This window comes from Dendrobates tinctorius, unplaced genomic scaffold, assembly GCF_039654945.1.
Source record: "Dendrobates tinctorius isolate UK_male_01 unplaced genomic scaffold, ASM3965494v1 ptg000103l, whole genome shotgun sequence".
Lineage (NCBI taxonomy): Eukaryota > Metazoa > Chordata > Amphibia > Anura > Dendrobatidae > Dendrobates > Dendrobates tinctorius.
Window position 1 is genome coordinate 5,676,758 of NW_027361771.1, and position 25,436 is coordinate 5,702,193.

A 25,436-nucleotide genomic window follows, 5' to 3' on the forward strand; every position below is an offset into this window, starting at 1 on the left:
AGTTAGTTTTCCTCTTTTCCTGCTTTAGGCTTATGTAGCTCTCCGGTTGTGACGAGGCGTCTAGGATCATCGTAGGTACACTCCACGACTGCTGCTAGTTGTGTGGTAAGTTCAGGGATCTGCAATCTGCATAGTTACCAACCTCTCTGGTTTTCTGAGACTTGGCTTGTGTTGTTTTTTCCTTCTCGGTGACCCATTCATAACATAAAATCATTAAAACCATTACAAACAAAAGACATGAGCTTGAGGCCACAAAGAAAGAGAAATATGCAGATGTTCCTAAGGATAAGGACCTCGTTTCCTCCTTGAAAACCCAAGTTTTATTTTGTATTATGTTATGTGTCATTTGTATTGTATTAAAGTTTAGATTATGGCTTTAAATTAGATAGGGATTTATGTTGAAAATTAATTTGTATTTTGGACCATTCCTTTAAATGCACAAACAAAATTGGACAGCAAATGTTTCATCCTTTCACAATAATTTTGAAAGGCCTGTACTTGTGGGGATTTATTCTCAATTTACTGTATCTAGGAAGAAGAATCCAATCCTACAAAACTGTTATCTTCCCCCGGGCTGGCATTCTTTAGGGTAGACTTCGGGTATGTGTACAAGTAATGCAAGTGCTGTGGATTTTCTGTAAGGATTAGCTATGGGCTTCAACAAGTCTCATTCAAATTTTGTGAAAAAAATTCACATAGGAAATATCCTGTGGGGCAGAATTTCAATATCTTCAATGTAAATTCTTCCTTTGGATTTTCACAATTGATTTTATCCATTTCAATGCAAAGGTTGAATTCTATGACAAAATCCGCGTGTAAAACATATCCAGCAACATCCACAACAGATTTTTTTCCATCTCAATTCTGTTTCGTTACCATACTCTTAACATTCAAGAGGCCTCCCCTTAGCAATGAAGACCATTAACACAAATCATCACAGAATACCATTGAGCCTCCCTAACTTACCAGTTCTTTAATTTTTAACAGGCCTATTATGTTTTCTGTGTCTGCAGTTCCAGAAGCCACAAGAACATTACCCTCCTTTTAGATTTGGCACTGTCCCAAATGGCAGCACTGAGCGTAACATCCGTACCAACTATCCTGACATGCACAGTTACATGGTGAGATACAACCAACGATCAGTGGAAGATGCTCTTGCCAGCCTGAAGTCTGGGTGAGAACTGTTTTATTGTAGTTATATAAGTAGTTACTCGGGTTTAACAAAAATTCATTAAAGTTCCCATAGTAGTAAAAATTAAAAAAACTAATTGCACATTACTTGCTCTGCCCGGGTCCAGCGCTGTGTCTCGGTGACTGCTCCCAGTTTCTGTTTTCATGTGAAAGTGCCACAGAAAACAGAGCTCAACATTTCTTTCTGTGTAGATGGTGCGATGGCTTATTCTTCCTCATTCTTTGTATGTCTGCCATCTTTTGAACCTAATATCTTATATCCTTGGTTCAGATAAGTGTTTTTAGCTACTGCAGCTATTACAGCTACTGCTATTGTAATTGAGCATAGCTACAAGAATTCAGCTTGAAAATAAACCTTTCTCTGGAATTTTCATACATGCCTCTGCAGTCGAGTCAAGCTATCTAATGAGATCTCTTTGTGTGAGTACTGGCACATATAGACAGCCTAGTAATGTTATCTCATGCACTTTACACTCACAGCCTAGTTATGGAGTCAGAATAGACATCACAACAGTTTTTTGTTTTTTTTTACTACTATAGTAACTTACAGGAAAAACTTTTATGCATTGGTACAAACTCTTCACTTTTCAGATAAACTGCTACTTCATGATTTTACATCACACTAACTATAACTTTCCCAAATGCCACAGGAGAAAGGGCATAATGTCCAAATCTCCCACAGCTAAGTAGCAAAAAATAGCCCCACATTCTACCTTGTACATAGGGCTATGTTCTATGCTCTAATTTTTTTTTAATCCCCAGTAGCACACAGTATTTCCAGTTATCTTAGGTCTTATGTTTTCGCACAGAAAGTTGGATGCCTTTATCTATGATGCAGCAGTGCTGAATTACATGGCAGGCAAGGATGAAGGTTGTAAGCTGGTAACCATTGGAAGTGGAAAGGTCTTTGCTACAACAGGGTATGGTATTGCTTTACAGAAGAACTCACGCTGGAAGCGACCCATTGATCTTGGACTGCTACAATTCTTAGGAGATGGTACGTGTTAACCTGCATGCTGTCATTTCTTTGTGACTTACATAATATTGACATAAATGACATAATACTTACAAAGAAATGTGACATTATCAACAACTGAAGTATACATTAAAATATTGCATTCAGCACAGAATTCTAGGTAATAGATTATGAGAGATGGGTGTTTGATCCAGGGATTTATTCTTACATAATTCCAGATTTGGCATTAGAAAAAAATAAGTTTTCCTAAAATGAGGAAAAAAAAAAATTGAATTTTCTTTATTGGGACTGTTGCTTATCATTGTAGGAGATCAGGCTAAGCTAGATGGATTTAAAACTTACTATGTTATGAAATTAAAACATATTCTACAAAAGTATTTTCCTATTAAAGAGCTGCGGCAGGTGACAGATGCGTCTCTTCCTATGTACACGTGAGTGACAGATGTGTCAATCACATCTAGCAGTGCATGAAAGAGCCGGGCTAGTCTTGTCTCCTGCTATCATTCCCCCGCCGGATCGTCAAAGAATTTTTTTCTCTGAAATGCTCACGAAATACTCGTCGGGGATTGTGGCCGCACCTAGGACTAGAAGTTACTTCTCTTATGGGTACTTAACTCTTTATTTTTTCCATTAATTGTTACCGCATACCGTTTAATGACTGCTATATTTGTGACAAACACAAGTCTGTTACAGATACATGGTTTAGCTTAGGTGGATTCATTCAATCCCTCACAATCCATGTGGGTGGGTGGCTTGATCCATCTTAATTCTTTCCCATGTGGCTATATAATATGATAATTGATAGTGGTTGCTGTTGTTTCGATATGCTAGTCTGGTCCTAATTTGCGGCTGCTTCTTTTCCGTTATTTTTGTGATCATATTTTTCTCTATACATGTTTTTAAATGTTTTTGCAATTGATATTTATTGGCTAAATTTTGTATCAATAAAATTGGCATATCTTTAATATATGGTGACTCATGTTCTCCTTTTCTTTGGTATATGGCATTTTTGAGTCAATATATTTGTAACTATTGTGGTTAATTATAATCTGGTGTTCTATATTCATCAGTGCTGGAATGTTGTAGAAAATAATATACCTGACTAAGCTGCAATTCATGCTGCCTGTGGCTTGGGCAGCATGAATCACCTGACAGATTTCATTTAACCCCTTCACCGCAAAGACTGTTTTTACCTTCATGACCAGGCTAAATTTTACAATTGTTTAACCAGCGTCACTTTATATGGTATTAACTGTGGAACACTTCAATGGATCCCACTGATTCTGAGAAAGTTTTCTTATGACATATTGTACTTCATGAGAGTGGCAAAATTTGTTTGATATGAATTGCATTTATTTGTGAAAATATCGGACATTTGGAGAAAATGTAGAACATTTTGCAATTTTCTAACTTAATTTTTATGCCCTTAAACCACAGAGTATATGTCACACAAAATAGTTAATAAATTACATTTTCCACATGTCTACTTTACAGCACAAATTTTGAAACATAATTTTTTTGTTAGTTTTTTTTTACATCAATGATGTTTTTGTCTTGTGGAGGGTGTCCCAGACCCCACTGCTGACACCGGTATGTCACGGACGGGGGGATGCGACGCACTGCCGACACACAGCTATCACAGGCACAGGGGGGGCTTATCTTAGTTATCCCACCGTTGGCAACATGTGATAAAAACAGCAAGCTAGTCTTGCCCTAACAATTTATCGCAGGGGGTTATTTTGGATGCCCCACCACTGCTAACAATCTTCCACGAACTACAGGGATTTATGTATATTCCACTTTGTCAGTTCCACTTTGGAACTCGCAGCTCTCCGGCGTCCCCCTTACCCTCAGGTCAGTCAGGGAACTACACCTGGGATAATGGGTCGCCGGATGGCTGCTTCAATGAGGTCTGGCCACCTGGCACACTGCAGTGAGGGAATTATAAAATGCTCTTGCCGCAGCCACCCAATTAGCTTATAAAACCCCCTCCATCACTCTCAGCAGTGCTCAGGGCCCAGACCACACGATGCCACCACCAGCTCCAGATTTCTCTGCTTAAATTATAAACTTAATAGATGGGTTTGGAGCCAACCCAATTCAGTAGCGTAATTACATGTGTACGTTCGTTCTTAGAGCATGAAAGCAGACTCATACATTTTATAATTTATTCCCCAAAAGGGGGGCAGTGATTACACAGATAAAAGATGTTACCAAGTTGAGACAGTAGGTATGTACAATGCAAATATAAAATAAATGGGATTAACATAGAAAATCAACACTTACAGTTGCTTAATGGTCTTAAGGCTAGCCATTGGGGAGGAAGCAGAGCCACACGTCTCCTTGCATCTGGGGTCCTTTAGGCATGAAAACCTCCAGCTTGACTGACTAATTTCAGGGGGAGTACCTTATAGCTTTGGGTTTGTGACATCACGAAAGGGCGGTCTGGTGATGTTCCTCCCCTGCTCTAGGAGTTACAATTCTGTCTACAAAACTTATAATGACTATATCTCGCAGAGGGTACCTCATATAAACACACACATGGTATCATTCTCTTTAGCCTGTCGAGGACAAAAATTAAAGACCAAACATGCAGTGGTTATGTCACACCGTTTAGGAGAAATCCAGTTCTCAGTTTCTTGGGGTGCTAGAACTGTGCAAATTATGGGCCAGGACGTTGAATCGATGCATTTTTCAGAAATGTAAGTTTCATTTTTCTGTCACAAACGAGGTGCATGCTAGGGCTTCTTTTAATATTTCCCTGTTATGAATGGGTCACCGAAGAGGAGAGCGCAATAGGCTATGCCACCAGAACACTAGAGAGGTTGGTCGCTCAGCAGATAGCAGACCCCTGATCTTAACAGTACTAGCAGTAGCCGTGGAGCGTTCCTATGTTGCCCTAGACGCTTCGTCACAGCCGAAGGAGGACTAGCTAAGCCTAAAGACAGAAAGGTGAAATCTAAACTGCCCCGGAGCAGATCCCCAAAGGAATAGACAGCCCCCAAACATATTGTCGGTGAGACAAGATGAAGCACAAACACAGACAGAAAATAGGCTGAGCAAATGATGGGGCCCACACTGACTAGATAGGACAGGAAAGAAAAGTCACTGTCTGCAATCACGCAAAAACCCTAACAATTCCAACACGACTGATGTACAAAAATACTGAGGTTTGCACAAACCTCGCCCCCACTATATCAGCACTGTAAGGTAGCGCTGTCATTCGGGTAGGGAATACTCGCTTGGCAGCCAGTAAATCACATCCGGCACAGGTTTTCCATAAAAACAATCACAGTGCATGCGGTGTATTTAGGCATCATAAACCATGACCATAGAATCATAGAATCATAGAATCATAGAATCGTAGAGTTGGAAGGGACCTCCTGGGCCATCTGGTCCAACCCCCTGCTCAAGGCAGGATTCGCTAAATCATCCCAGTCAGATGTCTGTCCAGCCTCTGTTTGAAGACTTCCATTGAAGGAGAACTCACCACTTCTCGTGGCAGCCTGTTCCACTCATTGATCACTCTAACTGTCAAAAAGTTTTTTCTAATATCTAATCTGTGTCTCCTCCCATTCAGTTTCATCCCATTGCTTCTAGTCTTTCCTTGTGCAAATGAGAATAAAGTTGATCCTTCTACAATGTGACAGCCCTTTAGATATTTGTAGACAGCTATTAAGTCTCCTCTCAGTCTTCTCTTTTGCAAACTAAACATTCCCAAATCCTGCAACCTTTCCTCATAAGACAGGGTTTGCAGACCGGTCACCATTCTGGTCGCTCTTTCCTGAACTTGCTCCAGTTTGTTGATGTCTTTTTTAAAATGTGGTGCCCAAAACTGGACACAATATTCCAGATGAGGTCTGACCAAAGAGGAGTAGAGGGAAATAATGACTTCACGTGATCTAGACTGTATGCTTCTGTTAATACATCCTAGAATTGCATTTGCCTTTTTTGCTGCTGCATCACACTGTTGACTCATATTCAGTCTGTGATCTATTAGTATACCCAAGTCTTTTTCACATGTGCTGTCACTTAGCCCTATTCCTCCCATTCTATATATGCTTTTTTCATTTTTATTGCCCAGATGTAGTACTTTGCATTTCTCCCTGTTAAAAACCATTCTGTTAGTTGCTGCCCACTTCTCCAGTTTATTTAAATCTTTTTGAATCCTCTCTCTCTCTTCTCTAGTATTAGCTATCCCTCCTAGCTTAGTGTCATCAGCAAATTTAATCAGTTTACCCTCAATTCCTTCATCTAAATCGTTGATAAAGATGTTGAACAATACAGGGCCCAGGACAGAGCCCTGTGGTACCCCACTTGAGACATTCTTCCAACTGGATGTGCAGCCATTTACGACCACTCTTTGGGTCCAATCACTAAGCCAGTTATGAATCCACCTAACAGTTGCCTTGTCCATTCCATACTTAGTCATTTTTTCAATCAGGATTGTATGAGAGACTTTGTCAAATGCTTTGCTGAAGTCAAGATATACTATATCTACAGCATTTCCTTGATCCACCCAATCAGTGATACCGTCATAGAAGGAAATTAAGTTAGTCTGACATGACTTATTAGTTACAAACCCATGCTGACTCTGTTTAATCACTTCATTCTTATCCAGGTATTGACATACATGTTGTTTAATAATTTGTTCAAAGATCTTTCATGGTATAGAAGTCAGACTCACCGGCCTATAGTTGCCTGGGTCCACCTTCTTCCCCTTTTTGAAGATAGGAACAACATTTGCTCTTCTCCATCAACATAAAGTTCAAATTAACAGCTTAGCGTCCATGACAGAGCTTCACACTGTTATCCCTGTGGTCACACAGGTTGTGCCATGTCCAGCACACAGGTTCTCTTAGCCTCACAGTTATATCCCCTCTCTGGGTTTACCTCTCATGGCTGCTTCACCACTCTGCAGACGTCCATTCCCTCCAGGGAACTATCAGGCACATGCAGCCATTAAACACAGCGTTCACTTGCTGTCAGGAAGACAGCCCCATCTCTCTCAGACGGGACCTTCCAAAATGGACCAACCAGGTCCCAGCATTCACTCCATGTGACCTACCCTGGCCACCTTATATGGTCCGTAGCCACGCCCACCGGGTCACATGGCTATGACCTCATCACAGGTCCTTTAACCACTCATGCACACTTTACAATAGCGTTCTTATACACACCCAATGGGTGGGTTTGTAGGTAACTGGTTCCGCCCTTCTCACCAGTTACCTGGAGACTTCCCAAACACATTGAAACAGCACCTCAGCAGTATCACTGCTGATCAACACACACACAAGTCTCCATCCCTAGGCCACCCACCTTGAGATACATAATGGTCATTCAGTATTCTGCCACTCATCCTCTCTCCTGGGACATCCACACAGCGCCCCCTAGCAGACACAGTGGTACTACACCACAGCACTCAGGTGTGAACTTTCGGCTAGCAACAGGCTGATACAGCAGGAGACTGAGCAAACAAACACAAGATACAAAAATACAGGGCAGGAGCCAGCAGCCCCTGGGGGAGCAAGCTGACCCCTGACAGCAAGGCAAAATCAGATGCAAAGGGTTTAGCAAATGACACTTAGCTGAAAAATGCAGGATCAGGCAGGAGACAGAAATCCTCAATAAGCAAAGAAAGGAGTATCACTGGCAGCCACTGAGAGAAGTCTGCTCGCTTATGTAGTCCCAGTCACTACCCCCACTCCTCCAATTATCTTCTGCAGCTGTTGGGTTAACATCATGTCGACCAGCTCCACTACCAGCAGTATCCAGCAGAGGGAACCTTGCCTCAAAAGTCGGATTAGGAGAGTTCACAACATTTCCCAAAACTAAATTGGCCTCATGGCCAGGACAAAGACATTCTTTCCACTCAGCTTAATTAACATTCCTTAGCTGTGAAGAATGTTTGCACAGGAAGTGTCTGGTGTAGGGTTACAAACAGGCACGGAGGAGATACACACAGCTGCAGCTGCTAAGGGGGGGAGGAGGGGTCACCTCTGCAGCGTGTGACAAGCAGAAATCTAATCTGTAGTGTAACAATGGGAGATTCTGGAATGTTCTCTGTAAGCGAACAGCAGGTATGGGAGGTACGGCTCCCAGTCGCGCCCTTGGGTCTCAACCAGCATACGGAGCATCTGTTTGAGGGTACCGTTGAAGCGTTCACACAAACCATTGGTCTGTGGGTGATACGCACTCGATACCAGGTGCTTCACCTGCATTTTCTCACAGAGAGCCTCCATTAAGCGAGACGTGAATTGGGTCCCTTGATCGGTAAGCATCTCCCTGGGAAATCCTACCCTTGAAAAGATGGTCACCAGTGCATCAGCCACCTTATCCGCCCTGGTTTACGACAGAGCTACTGCCCCTGGGTACTGGGTAGCGTAGTCTACCACGGTGAGAATGAATTGCTTTCTAGAGCTGCTGGGCACAGCCAGCGGGCCCACAATCTCCACCGCGATTCTCTGGAAAGGCGAGCCTTAAGAGCAGGCACCGCCATACCCACTCTTTGACAGGTGGTACAGGTGCGGCAGTAGTGTGTTACATCTGTCCCCATCTTGGGTCAATAGAAGTGTTGAGACAGCCATGCCTTAGTTTTGCTGACCCTCAAGTGTCCAGCAAGTGGAATCTCATGAGCAATGCGCAACAACTCAGTTCTGAACTGATAGGGGACGACCAGCTGTCTTTCCCTCAACCACTCCTTTTGGGATTCTCTGGGTATCGTCTCCCGGTACAACTTTCCTCGTTCCCAGAACACCCTCTCCTTATCAGACTCTGAGGTGGGCGTCTTGGCGAGGTCTCTCAATTTCTCCAGGCTCGCATCTGAGTGCAGAGTGGCCTGGAACTCCTGGCTGGAGGCAGCCAGAAGTGACGTCAGGGTTCCTTCCTCACTGGGACCCTCTGGAACCTGCTCTGGGTTCACCTCTGGTTCAGTCTCTCCTGTAGGGGAAGAGGGTCCAGAAGGCAGGGCACTACCTGTGATCCAGACACTCTGACTGCGTGTGACAGCTGCTATGTATGCTGCCTCCTCGGGAATTTCTACAGACCCACCAGCTGGCTCTGCTATGTGCTCTACCTCCCCATCCACCCCCAACACTTCAGGAGCAGTGCTACTTATGGGCCAGTTACCTTCCTCAGTGGCACTGGTCGGTTGCATGGCATCACCTCTCTCACGGTTCCTATGCACCTCCCCATTTCCTTGAGCACCGACGCTGGCTCCTGTTAGGGGATCCTCAGCCGTCTCACTCCGCAGAGCGACGGAGCTGAGCACTTCGCCACCTGTGGACACATCTACCGTTTCAAAAAAAGGGTTAAAAGGTTCAGTCAGCACAGATACATAATCATCACCAGCATCATTCCTAGGACAAGAAGGATTATCAGATTTCTTTGGTACAATTACAGCACCATCAGCAGCATTCCTGGGTAGAGAATGGTTATTAGTTGCATCATTACTCATCAAGGCATTAGCAGGTAACACATTCAGTTTCCCATCATCATCATCATCATCATCATCATCATCATCAGGGTTAACTTTACCCTTATTATCAGATTGCGGAGGGGTGTCAGGGACGTAGTAGGCAACCATCCTCTCCAAATCAGTCCCCAATAAAACATCAGTGGGCAGGTTCTCGGACACTCCCACTTCCCTCACCCCGTTCCCAGCACCCCAAACAAGAAATACCCAGGCCACTGGCAAGGGACAGCGAGTACCCCCGATCCTGGTGACAATCAGGGTTTTCCCCTCAATAAACTCTTCAGGGGCCGCCAGTCCAGGACGGATGAGGGTTCGTTCAGCCCCGGTGTCCTTGAGGCCTGTATCAAAATGGGCCCCCACCTAGACGTGCTGAACGTTGTCATCAATCCTCCCACCCACATCTCCCACCAAAAGAACAGAGGCATTGGGCCCAGAGGCCTTGGCTGGGGGGGTCTTCTGCTTTTCCGGACAGGTGGAACTGATATGACCAGTCCGACTACAGTTGTAACACTGGCGACTGTCAGTAGTAGGCCTGGTTTTGGCAACAGGGACAGGGCCTCCGGAGGGACGGCTGGCAGGGGCACTGGGGTTGGTTGCAGGCTTACCCCCTCTCCAGCCGACGGTGACTGGCCTCTCTGTCTCTGGCTTCTGGTTGGCCTCATAGTTGTCGGTGATCTGCGTGGCTTTGTCCACATTCATTGGTTCTCGGTCCAGGATGAACTGTCGGACATCAGCTGGGCAGAGATGCAGGAACTGGTCTTTGATCATCAGGTAGCTTAGCAGCTCAAAGGAATCAACTGATAGTCCGTGGATCCACTGGTTGAAGTGGGTCCTGAGTCCTTACACCACATTGCTATAACTATTGTGTGGGCCACATTGGAGGTTCTGGAACTTCTTTCGGTATACCTCAGGTGTCAGCCAGTATTTGGCGATCAGGGCCTGCTTGATGGCATCATAGTTGTCATCGTCTTCTGGCCGCAGAGAAGCAAACACCTCCAGGGCTTTGCCTTTTAGCCCTGGAGTCAGGTACCTGGCCCATTGGTCCTTCTGCAGCCGGTACTGTCTGCAGGCTTTCTCAAAGGCCCCGCAGAAACGTGTCCAAGTCCCTGTCCTTTTCCATCACAGGAAAATGCTCTGGCCGGGGTGTAGGAGTCTGGGCGCTGCTGGAAGCACTGCTCCGGGCTGTGAGGAGTATCCCCCCCTCACCGGAGCACCTCCATTTCATGGTCTCGCTTGGCTTGGTGCTCGGCTCTCTCTTGAGCTTGCTGGATCAGCTGCAGACGTCCAACATAGTCTTCGGCAGGGAGATGCTGTAGGGCCAATTAGAGACAGCAGTCCACGACTTCCTGGCTGCCAGTCAGGCCGACCTGCAACAGCTGGACCTCTGCAGCTGCACCGTCGGCATTGGTGCTGCCTTCCGTGCCCTGGCTCTCGTGACCAACTGGGCTTCGGTCATGTCAGCGGCGTCAGTCTGGTTTGCCGTGCACAGGGTCCTAAGGGTGTCCTTGTTAAACTGCTTATAATAGGCCTCTTCCCGCGTAGCCATGGTTGCCAAATAAAAGATAGAATAGAAAAACAAAGAGGGAGGGAATACTCGCACGTACACACAAATGTCTCAGGACTAGTAAACACTGAGTCTGTTCTCCAAAACCTATGATGCAGGGCCCCGCAGGAACCGTGCAGGTTTTTAGTGAGAGGAATGATTGCTCAAACCTTTTCACTATGCTCTATGATTATCCCACCGCTGCCACCAATATGTCACAGACCCTACCGCTGACAACGGTATGTCACGGACGGGGGGATGAGATGCATTGCCGACACACTTCTATCACAGGCACAGGGAGGGCTTATGTTAGTTATCCAACCGCTGGCACCATGTGATAAAAGCAGCAAGCTAGTCTTGCCCTAACAATTTATCGCAGGGGGGGTTATTTTGGATGCCCCACCACTGCTAACAATCTTCCATGAACTGCGGGGATTTATGTACTGTATATCCCACTTTGTCAGTTTCACTTTAGAGCTCGCAGCTCTCCGGTGCCCCCCTTACCCTCAGGTCAGTCAGGGAACTACACCTGGGATAATGGGTCGCCGGACGGCTGCTTCAATGAGGTCTGGCCACCCGGCCCACTGCAGTGAGGGAATTGTAAAACGCTCTGGCCGCAGCCACCCAATTAGCTTATAAAACTCCTTCCGTCACTTTCAGCAGTGCCCAGGGCCCAGACCACACGTTGCCGCCACCAGCTCCAGATTTCTCTGCTTAAGTTATAAACTTAATAAAGGGGTTCGAAGCCAAACCAATTCAGTAGCGTAATTATCTTAAAGGCATGTGTATGTTCGTTCTTAGAGCATGAAAGCAGACTCATACATTTTATAATTTATTCCCCAAAAGGGGGGCAGTGATTACACAGATAAAAGATGTTACAAAGTTGAGACAGTAGGTATGTACAATGCAAATATAAAATAAATGGGATTAACATAGAAAATCAACACTTACAGTTGCTTAATGGTCTTTAGGCTAGCCATGTGGGGAGGAGGCGGAGCCACACGTCTCCCTGCATCTGGGGTCCTTTAGGCATGAAAACTTCCAGCTTGACTGACTAATTTCAGGGGGAGTACCTTATAGCTTTGGGTTTGTGACATCACGAAAGGGCGGTCTGGTGATGTTCCTCCTCTGCTCTAGGAGTTACAATTCTGTCTACAAAACTTATAATGACTATATCTCGCAGAGGGTACCTCGTATAAACACGCACATGGTATCATTCTTTTTAGCCTGTCGAGGACAATAATCAAAGACCAAACATGCACTTGTTATGTCACACCGTTTAGGAGAAATCCAGTTCTCGGTTTCTGGGGGTGCTAGAACTGTGCAAATTATGGGCCAGGACGTTGGGTCGATGCATTTTGCAGAAATGTAAGTTTCATTTTTCTGTCGCGAATGAGGTGCGCGCTAGGGCTTCTTTTAATATTTCCCATAACTGAATTGGCCTCATGGCCAGGACAAAGACATTCTTTCCACTCAGCTTAATTAACATTCCTTAGCTGTGGAGAATGCTTGCACAGGAAGTGACAAACAGGCACAGAGGAGATACACACAGCTGCAGCTGCTATGGGGGGGAAGGAGGGGTCACCTCTGCAGCATGTGACAAGCAGAAATCTAATCTGTAGTGTAACAATGGGAGATTCTGGAATGTTCCAGCGAAGTCATATCTTACTTATTATTACAGAGGGGTACCAGAGAAACCTTCCAGTGTTTCATTGCATCATTAAGCATCAATGATATTGGGTTAAAATTCCATCAACTCATTACTAAGATGGGATAGCCACCATCCGTACTCATAGAAGCAAGGTATACCAAAAGGGCAGTACCTAAGGTTAAGACTAGAGTTGAGCGACTTTTGTTTTTTTATGGTCGAGTTTTGTTTCGTGAAACCCGACTTTTCCAAAAGTCAGGTCGCGCAAGATCGGCCGATTATAGGGAAAAGTCGGGGTCGTCCCGAAACACGAAACCCAATGTAAGTCAATGGGGAATAAAAGTCGGCAGTGAGAGGAGGACAGGAAACACACCTACAGTGCTCATTTGAATGCCAAAAGCATCAATTCTTCTTACTTAAGCTGGTCAACCTTAATTAACTTCATAATACAAGTTACGCACTGAAAAATGGGGGTTATTTGGCTAAAGTTGTGGGGGGGTAGGGCTGGCTCCAGGTTTTTATGTGCCCTGGGCGAAAGAGCGCCCCTTTAACACATACCACAACTCATCATGCTCCGATACGGCAGAGAAATAGCGGTATAGTACAATGAAAAATACTTTACTTTTTACATCTCATGACGAGGCCCATCTATTTCTCCATACAGAATCACTGGTCCCATATAATGTTTGAAACAGTATATGATGCGCTCCACATAATGACATAATGCTACAGTATATGTTGGTCCCCATGGATGAAGCTCCACTGTCTTATGGGCCCAAATAATGCTCCAAACATAATGGGCCCCATTTCTAATGCTCTAGTGTATAATGGGCCCTGTAAATGCTGCTCCAGTGTCTGATGTCCACCTTTGGAATGTTCCAGTGTATGGTGGGCCCCATCTATCATTCTCCAGAGTATAGTGCTCCCCAAAAATTGCTGTCCCAACATTGAAAACAATCAAATAAGTCTCCTCGCTAGGGAATCCCTGTACTAGTCTGGACTCCTCGTCGTCCCCATCTTCCATCTCACTGCACAGTATTTCAACCTTGCAAGTGCTGTGATCCTGAGCAAGCAGGGGGGGCCCACTCGTTGGCGACGGCACTGGCACAGGGCCCCTGATAGTACGGTGGTGTGTCTGATGGCGGGTGGGCCGAACCTGCACTTTCATCTGCAGCTTCCTCTTTGTCACCGTGTAAGATGGAACTGTATATGGGAAGGGTAACCTGAGTTTCATCAGGGTCAGATTCAGGCCGTGTAGCGTGCGAGGGGAATGTAGTGGTCTGGGTCAATGTACCAGCAGATTCATCGAGCAGTGGCTGGGCATCAGTGCACTTGTGTCGCCCCCAGGAGTACGGTCGCCACAGTGGCATTACCTTCCTCCTAGGGAGTGTGATGTCATGCTTGGGAGCAACGAAGGATCTCTCTAGCAGGTTAACTGATTGGGCGGCGTTATTCCCATGAGTCATGACCCTCCAAACAGCGTTCATGAAGGCAAAGTGTTTGTTTTACGTGGGCAGTATGGTTGCAAAGCTGAACCTTAAAGGAATGTCCAGAAGGGCACCACCAGGAGTGGAGCCTACGGCGTAATTTGACTCAACACGGGCAACCTCACCCATGCCAGCTACAGAACAGATGCACACATTGCAAGCTTAATTCCGTTAACGAACGAGACTCCGTCATGCCCCGCGGTCCGAGTCCGGCTTACTAGAGGGACACGTGAGGCTCTGGCACATGAGATTGGCCAATAACTGGTGTGTCATGCCCTTACATGTCCGTGGCTGCATGTGCGCTACACTGAAAAGGCAGGCGTTTGTCACTTACAGGTGCAGATAACCCGCTGAACAATGTTAGTGATGGGGATCACTGATTACAATTATTACTCGCGAACGATGATTTCCCAGTAAGTGCAGGTCAACCGCAGTTCCGGAATTAGGCCTAACCGACATTCCTGAAAAAATGAAAAACTTACGTGTGCAAACCACAGGTGCTGTAGCTTGCTTAACAGTTCGCCAGCCGTTCTCACGCCCAGTATGGATTACACGTGATTGCACAAAGGTGAGAAAGGGTACCGTATCCCCGGATAACATGTATGGATAGCGTACACATTCAAAAGATATGTCTATACATCAGGAGGCAGGCTCAGACGGTGTTAGGCCCAGTATGGCTTGCAAGTGATTGCACAAAGGTGAGAAAGGGTACCGTATCCCCGGATAACATGTATGGATAGCGTACACATTCAATAGATATGTCTATACATCAGGAGGCAGGCTCAGACGGTGTTAGGCCCAGTATGGCTTGCACGTGATTGCACAAAGGTGAGAAAGGGTACCTTATCCCTGGATAACATGTATGGATAGCGTACACATTCAAAAGATATGTCTATACATCAGGAGGCAGGCTCAGACGGTGTTAGGCCCAGTATGGCTTGCAAGTGATTGCACAAAGGTGAGAAAGGGTACCGTATCCCTGGATAACATGTATGGATAGCGTAAACATTCAAAAGATATGTCTATACATCAGGAGGCAGGCTCAGACGGTGTTAGGCCCAGTATGGCTTGCACGTGATTGCACAAAGGTGAGAAAGGGTACCATATCCCCGGATAACATGTATGGATAGCGTACACATTCAAAATATATGTCTATACATCAGGAGGCAGGCTCAGACGGTGTTAGGCCCAGTATGGCTTGCACGTGATTGCACAAAGGTGAGAAAGGGTACCGTATCCCCGGATAACATGTATGGATAGCGTACACATTCAAAATATATGTCTATACATCAGGAGGCAGGCTCAGACGGTGTTAGGCCCAGTATGGATTGCACGTGATTGCACAAAGGTGAGAAAGGGTACCGTATCCCCAGATAACATGTATGGATAGCGTACACATTCAAAATATATGTCTATACATCAGGAGGCAGGATCAGACGGTGTTAGGCCCAGTATGGCTTGCACGTGATTGCACAAAGGTGAGAAAGGGTACCGTATCCCCAGATAACATGTATGGATAGCGTACACATTCAAAATATATGTCTATACATCAGGAGGCAGGCTCAGACGGTGTTAGGCCCAGTATGGATTGCACGTGATTGCACAAAGGTGAGAAAGGGTACCGTATCCCCGGATAACATGTATGGATAGCGTACACATTCAAAATATATGTCTATACATCAGGAGGCAGGCTCAGACGGTGTCAGGCACAGTATGGATTTGACGGCCCAGACTACACAGCGGAGGAGCAGGGAGAGGTAAAGATTGCAAATGCTGGGGCCCTGCCCAAGCAAGGGGGTCCACTCGTGGGCGTCGATACTGGCACTGGGCCCCTCATAGTACGGCGGTGTGTCTGACGGCGGGTGTGCACCACCACTGTCAGAGACACTTGATTGCACTATGAGGGACCCTGTGCCAGTGCCCGCGCCCAAGAGTCGGCCTACCCACCTGTCCAGGGCAACGGCACTCGCACGGTGTCGTGCGCTAGGTGGTGAACCCGGCCATGGGGGGGAAGGCAGCACAGTTAGGGAGTTTTAGAAAGTGGCATATGTTGATGCTGGACATTCAGCTGATGCAAAAGGCGAAATAGGTCAAGTCCCAGGAAGAGGTGGACCAAAGCAAGCCATTTTTCTGTCACCCTATGTGTCATCAGGGGAAGGTGGGACAAAATCCTTGGAAACCCATGCATGGTTCATTTTAATGAAGGTTAGATCATCCACATTTTGGGTTGACAGACGGGTCCTTTTTTCTGTCAGGATTGATCCAGCTGCACTGAAGACTCTTTCCGATAGCACATTTCCAGCCTGGCAAGCGAGCTCCTGTAAGGCATATTGTGCCAATTCAGGCCAGGTGTCCAGTTTAGCGGCCCAATAGTCAAAGGGGAATGACCTGTGTGGGAGAACATCGATATGGGAGGAAAAGTAGTTTGTAACCATAGTTGACAACTGCTGTCTCCTGTCACTTTCCATCGATGCAGGTTTACCAGTTGTGTGAGCGGTACTTGAAAAATCAGTCCACAACATTGTCATGAAACCCCTGTCTCCAACGCCACTTCTGCTGTGTGCACCAAGAACACCTCTGCCAAGCTGCCCCCGGCCCGTACGGCTCGTGTGAGAACCATCACCGCTGCTGTGTGCTGGGAATGCCTCAAGCAACCGATTTACCAGAGTTGCTTGTTTATTAGCCAATATTAGGTCAAGGTTCTCCTGTGGCATGATGTTTTGTAATTTGCCTTTATAGCGTGGATCCAGGATGCTGGCCAACCAGTAGTCATCATCGTTCATCATTTTGGCAATGCGGGGGTCCCTTTTTAGGATCCGCAAGGCATAATCTGACATGTGGGCCAATGTTCCCGGTGTCAATGATGCACTGCGAGTGCTGGTTGGAGGAGCACTTTCTGGCAAATCCACATCCCTCCAGTCACGCACAAACCCTGTACCAGACCTTGCCACGCCAACATTTTCACTTGCCCCACGAGATGCATCCTCCTCCCCTAAGTAATCATCCCCATCATCATCCTCCTCCTCCTCTTCTTCCTCCAACTCGTCCAGGAGAGGTCCCTGAGCAGACAATGGCTGAATGTCATCAAGGATTCCCTCCACCTCTTCCTCCTCGTCAACATTGGCTGCAGACGCCTGCTCCTTAAGGTGTGTCAAAGTTTGCATGAGCAGACGCATAAGTGGGATGCTCATGCTTAGGATGGCGTCGTCTGCGCTTACCAGCCGTGTGCATTCCTCAAAACACTGAAGGAATTTACAGAGGTCTTTCAGCTTCGACCACTGCACACCTGTCAACTCCATGTCTGCTCTCAAAGTGCCTGGCCGTGTATCCTCCCACAAATGCATTATGGCCTGCCTCTCCTCGCACAGCCGCTCCACCATGTGCAGGGTGGAGTTCCACCTTGTTGCAATGTCGATAATGAGGCGGTGGTTGGGAAGGTGGAGCAATCGCTGCAGCTTCTGCATACGAACGGAGTGTACAGGCGACCGGCGGATGTGCGCGCACAGTCTTCGCACCTTATGGAGCAGGGCTGTTAACTCCGGATAATTTTTGAGGAAGCACTGCACCACCAGGTTCAAGGTGTGAGCCAAGCAAGGTATGTGGCTGAGTTTTGAAAGGGCTATGGCTGCCACAAAATTACGGCCGTTATCACTAACTACCTTGCCTGCCTCAAGATGTACACTGCCCAGCCATGACTCAGTTTGTCGCTTCAAGTACTCGGCCAGCCTGCTGACGCTTTCCACTAGCTGCTCGATAGGGGGAAACCTCGTGTGCAACAGTGGCAGCTGCAGATGGAGTGCTCGTACGACTGCGCTCTGTGGACGAGCTTTCGCTTCTGGAGGAGGAGGGTGGAACGCCTACAGCCAACTGTTTCCTATACCGTGGGCTAGGCAGCACTGTCCCACCACCGCTGTCCCCTGTGGACCCTGCATCCACCACATTAACCCAGTGCGCAGTGATGGACACGTAACGGCCCTGGCCATGCCGACTGGACCATGCATCAGTTGTGAGGTGCACCTTTCCACTCACTGACTGCTTGAGTGCATGGACAATGCGGTCTTTCACATGATGGTGGAGGGCTGGGATGGCTTTGCGAGAGAAGAAGTGGCGACTGGGTAGGTCATAGCGTGGTACTGCATAGGCCATGAGTTCGCGGAAAGCTGCGCTTTCCACCAACCGATAGGGCATCATCTCAAACGAGATTAGTTTGGCAATGTGGGCGTTCAAACCCAGTGTACGCGGATGAGAAACTGAGTACTTTCTTGACCTACTCATAGTGTCTGGGAGGGTGAGCTGGACTTGAGAGCTGCATATGGTGGAAGTAGCGGTGGACAGGGCGGACTGAGAGAGGGTTGATGATGGTGATGGAGTTGGTGTTCTTTCTGATGGCCTAGATTCAGTATTTCGTTGATATAACAGTGGGATTCCCTGACTGCTGTGGCCTTGCAACGACACCTCAACATTTGCTGCTGTGCTAACCGGTGGGCTTACAGTGGGGGAAACAATGTAGCGTTGCTGACTACCTTCTTTGTGATCAGTTGCACATGTGGCACTTGAGGTTTGGTGTTGTGTCCACGCTTGCAAGTGCATGCTGGTTAAATGTCTAAGCATGCAACTGGTATTCAAATTTTTCAGATTTTTCCCTCAGCTAAAGGTCTTTGCGCACTTCTTACAGATAACCTTGGCCTGATCATGAGGATTTTGTTCAAAAAAGTGCCACACTGCACTCTTCCTACTTTGGCAGACATTTTGCGGCCTAGCACGCTGTGATGTTTTGACCCTCTGGACAAGCTGTCCAGCAACTCTTTTGATTTTTGGAACCTGTCTTTGGAGTGCTCCGGGCCTGCCAGATAACAGCTGTTGCGATGTCGATGTCTGCTGTGGATGCTCCTCATCTGAGCTATTGGAAGCAGCACCCTCTTCCCCCAATGGGTGCCAATCTGGGTCAACAACTGGGTCATCCATCACCTCCTCTTCAATGTCATGTGCACCTTCCTCTGTGTCACCGTGTATGGTGGTATAGTGTGCGGGAAGGGGCACCTGAGTCTCATCATGGTCAGAATCTGGCTCTGTACACTGCGAGGACAATGTAGTGCTCTGAGTGAATGTACCAGCAGAATCATCTATCAGCGGCTGTGCATCAGTGCACTCCATGTCAGATTCATCTTGGCCTGGGTAATTCACCATTTCACTTGATAATCCAGGCATGGTATGTTAAAACAGCTCCATGGAGTAATCAGTAGTATGGCCTGCGTCATCCTTCAATCTTGGTTGGGGTGAAGGACACAAGGAAAGGTGTGGTTCATGAACATGAGCCTCCAATGACGACTCAGTGCTTTTACTTTTTACAACTGAAGAAGAGGAGGCGATAGAGCTGGAGGCTGAGTCAGCAATGTAAGACAAAACTTTTTCCTGATGCTCTGGCGTTAAAAGCGGTTTGCCAATTCCTAGAAAACTAAGCCTTCGAAGCCTTATGGAGCCAGATGATGACGCAGGCTCAACACCTCCTGCATTCGGTCCTATTTTGCTTTTGCCACTACCATCAGATCCACCACCAACACCATCATTACCAGCTGCCAACCCCCGCCCAATTCCACGGCCTCTTCCACCAGCCTTCCTCATTTTTGGTAGAAATGTAGACAAAATCCAACAAACTATATAGTAATGTAAAACAAGGTACAAGGTGTCTATAGGACAGGGGAGATTTAGATTTTCTGCGGACACTTGTGGACACTGGACACTTGGATTGTGTGAGGCCCACTGAATATCAGAGCGCTATGTCACAGGCTCGATGGCACAGGTGTGAAAAAAGTGACTACAGGATAAGGGAGATTTTGAATTTCTGCAGACACTTGTGGACACTGGACACTTTTGGATTGTGTGAGGCCCACTGAATATCAGAGCGCTATGTCACAGGCTCGATGGCACAGGTGTGAAAAAAGTGACTATAGGATAAGGGAGATTTTGAATTTCTGCAGACACTTGTGGACACTGGACACTTGGATTGTGTGAGGCCCACTGAATATCACAGCGCTATGTCACAGGCTCGATGGCACAGGTGTGAAAAAAGTGACTACAGGATAAGGGAGATTTTGAATTTCTGCAGACACTTGTGGACACTGGACACTTTTGGATTGTGTGAGGCCCACTGAATATCACAGCGCTATGTCACAGGCTCGATGGCACAGGTGTGAAAAAAGTGACTACAGGATAAGGGAGATTTTGAATTTCTGCAGACACTTGTGGACACTGGACACTTGGATTGTGTGAGGCCCACTGAATATCACAGCGCTATGTCACAGGCTCGATGGCACAGGTGTGAAAAAAGTGACTACAGGATAAGGGAGATTTTAAATTTCTGCAGACACTTGTGGACACTGGACACTTGGATTGTGTGAGGCCCACTGAATATCACAGCGCTATGTCACAGGCTCGATGGCACAGGTGTGAAAAAAGTGACTACAGGATAAGGGAGATTTTGAATTTCTGCAGACACTTGTGGACACTGGACACTTTTGGATTGTGTGAGGCCCACTGAATATCACAGCGCTATGTCACAGGCTCGATGGCACAGGTGTGAAAAAAGTGACTACAGGATAAGGGAGATTTTGAATTTCTGCAGACACTTGTGGACACTGGACACTTTTGGATTGTGTGAGGCCCACTGAATATCACAGCGCTATGTCACAGGCTCGATGGCACAGGTGTGAAAAAAGTGACTACAGGATAAGGGAGATTTTGAATTTCTGCAGACACTTGTGGACACTGGACACTTGGATTGTGTGAGGCCCACTGAATATCACAGCGCTATGTCACAGGTTCGATGGCACAAGTGTGAAAAAAGTGACTACAGGATAAGGGAGATTTTGAATTTCTGCAGACACTTGTGGACACTGGACACTTTTGGATTGTGTGAGGCCCACTGAATATCACAGCGCTATGTCACAGGCTCGATGGCACAGGTGTGAAAAAAGTGACTACAGGATAAGGGAGATTTTGAATTTCTGCAGACACTTGTGGACACTGGACACTTTTGGATTGTGTGAGGCCCACTGAATATCACAGCGCTATGTCACAGGCTCGATGTCACAGGTGTGAAAAAAGTGACTACAGGATAAGGCAAATTTTGAATTTCTGCAGACACTTGTGGACACTGGACACTTTTGGATTGTGTGAGGCCCACTGAATATCAGAGCGCTATGTCACGGGCTCGATGGCACAGGTGTGAAAAAAGTGACTACAGGATAAGGGAGATTTTGAATTTCTGCAGACACTTGTGGACACTGGACACTTTTGGATTGTGTGAGGCCCACTGAATATCAGAGCGCTATGTCACGGGCTCGATGGCACAGGTGTGAAAAAAGTGACTACAGGATAAGGGATATTTTGAATTTCTGCAGACACTTGTGGACACTGGACACTTTTGGATTGTGTGAGACCCACTGAATATCAGAGCACTATGTCACAGGCTCGATGGCACAGGTGTGAAAAAAGTGACTACAGGATAAGGGAGATTTTGAATTTCTGCAGACACTTGTGGACACTGGACACTTTTGGATTGTGTGAGGCCCACTGAATATCAGAGCGCTATGTCACAGGCTCGATGGCACAAGTGTGAAAAAAGTGAATTGTAGAATTGGGCAGAATAGGAATCTCCCTAGAGTGTAGGTCTGTAAGAACGGAACAAGTCCTCCACTTATCCTTCCACAGTGACTTCACTGTGGCTGTGATAACAGCCGTTACACGGTACTGTGTGAGGAGCGTACACCGCTGTATGGTGTGAATAAATGCACGCTCAGTACCTTAGCAGGACAAAAAAAAAAATTGGGATTGCTTTTAAAAAAGCAGTTTGCAGAGCAGTGGGGAAACAGCAATGCAGCTGTCAGGAAGCCTTAGAAGGCAGCCTAACAACCAACACCGCTGATCCACCACAATATAGCCTCCCCTTGCACTGCACACACAGTGACTGGTGTGTTGCACAGGCAAAATCGCTAGCAGCAGAAGCAGTTTTTTTGTCTTCTTCCCTGCCTAACGCTCTCCCTACAGAATCAGCAACCTCTCCCTATGCTAAGATCGGCAGAAGTAAGATGGCGGTCGGCGTGCACGCCCTTTTATAACCCCTGTGACGCCCACCAAAGCAAGCCAATCACTTGCATGCCCTTCTGAAAGATGGTGGTGACCCCTGCCTATGTCATCACGTTGCCCACAGTGTCCGTGGATCCTGATTGGCTGAAAAAGAGCGCTAAACAAACTTTTGAAACGCGACTTTGGCGCGTAAGTCGCCGACCTCGTGGCCGACCTAATCCTAGGGTCGGGTTTCGTTTCATGAAACCCGACTTTGCCAAAAGTCGGCGACTTTTGAAATTGTTCGACCCGTTTCGCTCAACTCTAGTTAAGACGCAATTGCTCAAACAGGAGGCATTTCAAGCCCAAAGCAAATGACCTGAGGCAGAGAATCCTCTCAAGGAGGTACCCTGACTTGGTGCTGAGGGAGGCATTTCATCATGAAAGGGGGCAAGTGAGGGGAACACTCTTAACACCGTGTGAAAATAGTCCAATTACAGATAAACGGACTAAACTGATATGTGTGTTTGACAATGGGGCTCCATTTGTTAAACAGGAAGCATTGGGGCATTCTGAGGATGGATGATGATATCAGAGAACTGGTGGGTGATGGACTACAAATCACTTACAGGAGATGTAAAACATTGGGAGATCGGTAGTTGCACAGTCATGTCAGCTCTCCCCAGAGGGAATCCTGGTTACCAAAAAACTCATGGGGTGTTTTAAATGCGGTGCCTGCGTGGCATGTGACTCCATTCCATTCAGGTGGGAAAAGAATTCCACAATAGAAATATGGATGAAACCGTTAAAATTAATGACTTCATCAATTGTAAGACCAAGGGGGTCACGTACAGAGTTACCAGTGTATGCAGTATCACCTATATTGGCAAAACTATTAGGGAATTTAGGAGGAGGGTGGGGGAACATTTAGGGGATATTCACAATAAGAGGGAGACACTGATTGCTAAACATATCAATGGATCCCAAGGAGGTCATGAGAGGATGATACGATTCATGGGCATTGACAAGGTCAAAGCACCAGTAAGAAGAGGGAGTTTTTGACAAAAGATCTTGCAGAGGGAGGTGAGGTGGATATTCTGATTGGATACCTGCCAGTGGCGTAGCAACTGTTTGTGGCGCCCGGGGCGGTCGAAAAATTTGCCGCCCCTTTGGTCGATGATAATCCGGAAGCATCAGGAGAGCCCACACTACACTCAAAGATCTAATTTTTAGTCTGCTACTAACTCTGCTGTTATTATTTCTACATTTCTAGACTTTCATCTTCTTGCAGTTCTCTCTCTATATATATATGTATGTATTAGCTTGATGATGCTGGATGAAGACCTAATGGCTTTTTTTAATAATTTTTAATAATGTGACAGAAAAAAACAGAAAATATATGGGGAGGAGATGTACGAGGACACGTATATGGGGGGATGTACGAGGACACGTATAGGGGGAGATGTACGAGGACACGTATATATGGATATGGGGGATGTACGAGGACACGTATATATGGGGGGGATGTACGAGGACACGTATAGGGGGATGTACGAGGACACGTATATATGGGGGGATGTACGAGAACACTTATATGGGGGATGATTATTGTATTAGGACACCTGTGGTGTGATGTCTATGTGGCATGTGACAGCTGTCTGTGGCTTCTCCCGTACAGATGTTGGTGGTGCATTCTCCGGTAATGGCCGCGGTGCACCCAGCAGCCTCTCCCACAAATCGCCTCCATACCATGCTCCCCAGTATCCCACCTCACCCCGTGCAGTACTGTCCTACCCTTTTCCTCTCGCTCCCAGCCGGGGCAGCAGCACCGCCATATTCTTTCCTCCTCCCGGGAGCATCAATAGGGCGGAGCCTCTGCAGCTGCTACGGTGCCAGGACGGGACAGAAAACCTAGGAAAGCAGAGCTGCTGCTGTGCTGACACATGCGCAGAGTGTACACACACAGGTGTATACACACACACAGACACACACACACAGGCATACACACACACATAGGTGTATATACACACACACACACAGGTGTATACACACACACACGTGTATACACACACACACAGACACCCACACACAGGCATACACACACACAGGCATACACACACTCATAGGTGTATATACACACACAGGTGTATACACACACACAGGCATACACAAACACAGGCATACACACACACATATGTGTATATACACAGACACACACACACAGGCGTACACACACACAGGTGTATACACACACACACACAGACACAGACACACACACAGGCGTACACACACACACATAGGTGTATATACACACACACAGACACACACACACACAGGTGTATACACACACACAGACACACACACACAGGCATACACAAACACAGGTGTACACACACATAGGTGGATACACACACAGGCGTACACACACACAGGTGTATACATACACACACATAGGTGGATACACACACATAGGTGTACATACACACACACATAGGTGGATACACACAAACAGGTGTACACACACACACATAGGTGTACACACACACACATAGGTGGATACACACAAACAGGTGTACACACACACACATAGGTGTACATACACACACATAGGTGGATACACACACACGGGCGTACACACACACACACACACAGGTGTATACACACACACACACACAGGCATACACAAACACAGGCATACACACACACATAGGTGTATATACACAGACACACACACAGGCGTACACACACACAGACACACACACACACACACAGGCATACACAAATACAGGTGTACACACACATAGGTGGATACACACACACAGGTGTACACACACACACACACAGACACACACATAGGTGGATACACACACAGGTGGATACACACACAGGTGGATACACACACACAGGTGTATACATACACACACAGACATACACACACACACAGGTGTACATACACACACACACACACACATAGGTGTACATACACACACACATAGGTGTACATACACACACACACACATAAGTGTACATACACACACACACAGGTGTACATA

General features: G+C 46.6%; 1 protein-coding gene across 1 annotated transcript in view; it reads left to right on the top strand.

Moving 5' to 3' along the window:
* Positions 1–25,436, top strand: part of GRIN2C (glutamate ionotropic receptor NMDA type subunit 2C) — a 162,939-nt gene that overhangs the window by 105,022 nt on the left and 32,481 nt on the right. The window contains exons 9-10 of the mRNA XM_073587988.1: positions 1,014–1,174; positions 2,001–2,188. Coding sequence (XP_073444089.1) covers positions 1,014–1,174; positions 2,001–2,188 — 349 coding nt within the window. The remainder of the gene's footprint in view (positions 1–1,013; positions 1,175–2,000; positions 2,189–25,436) is intronic.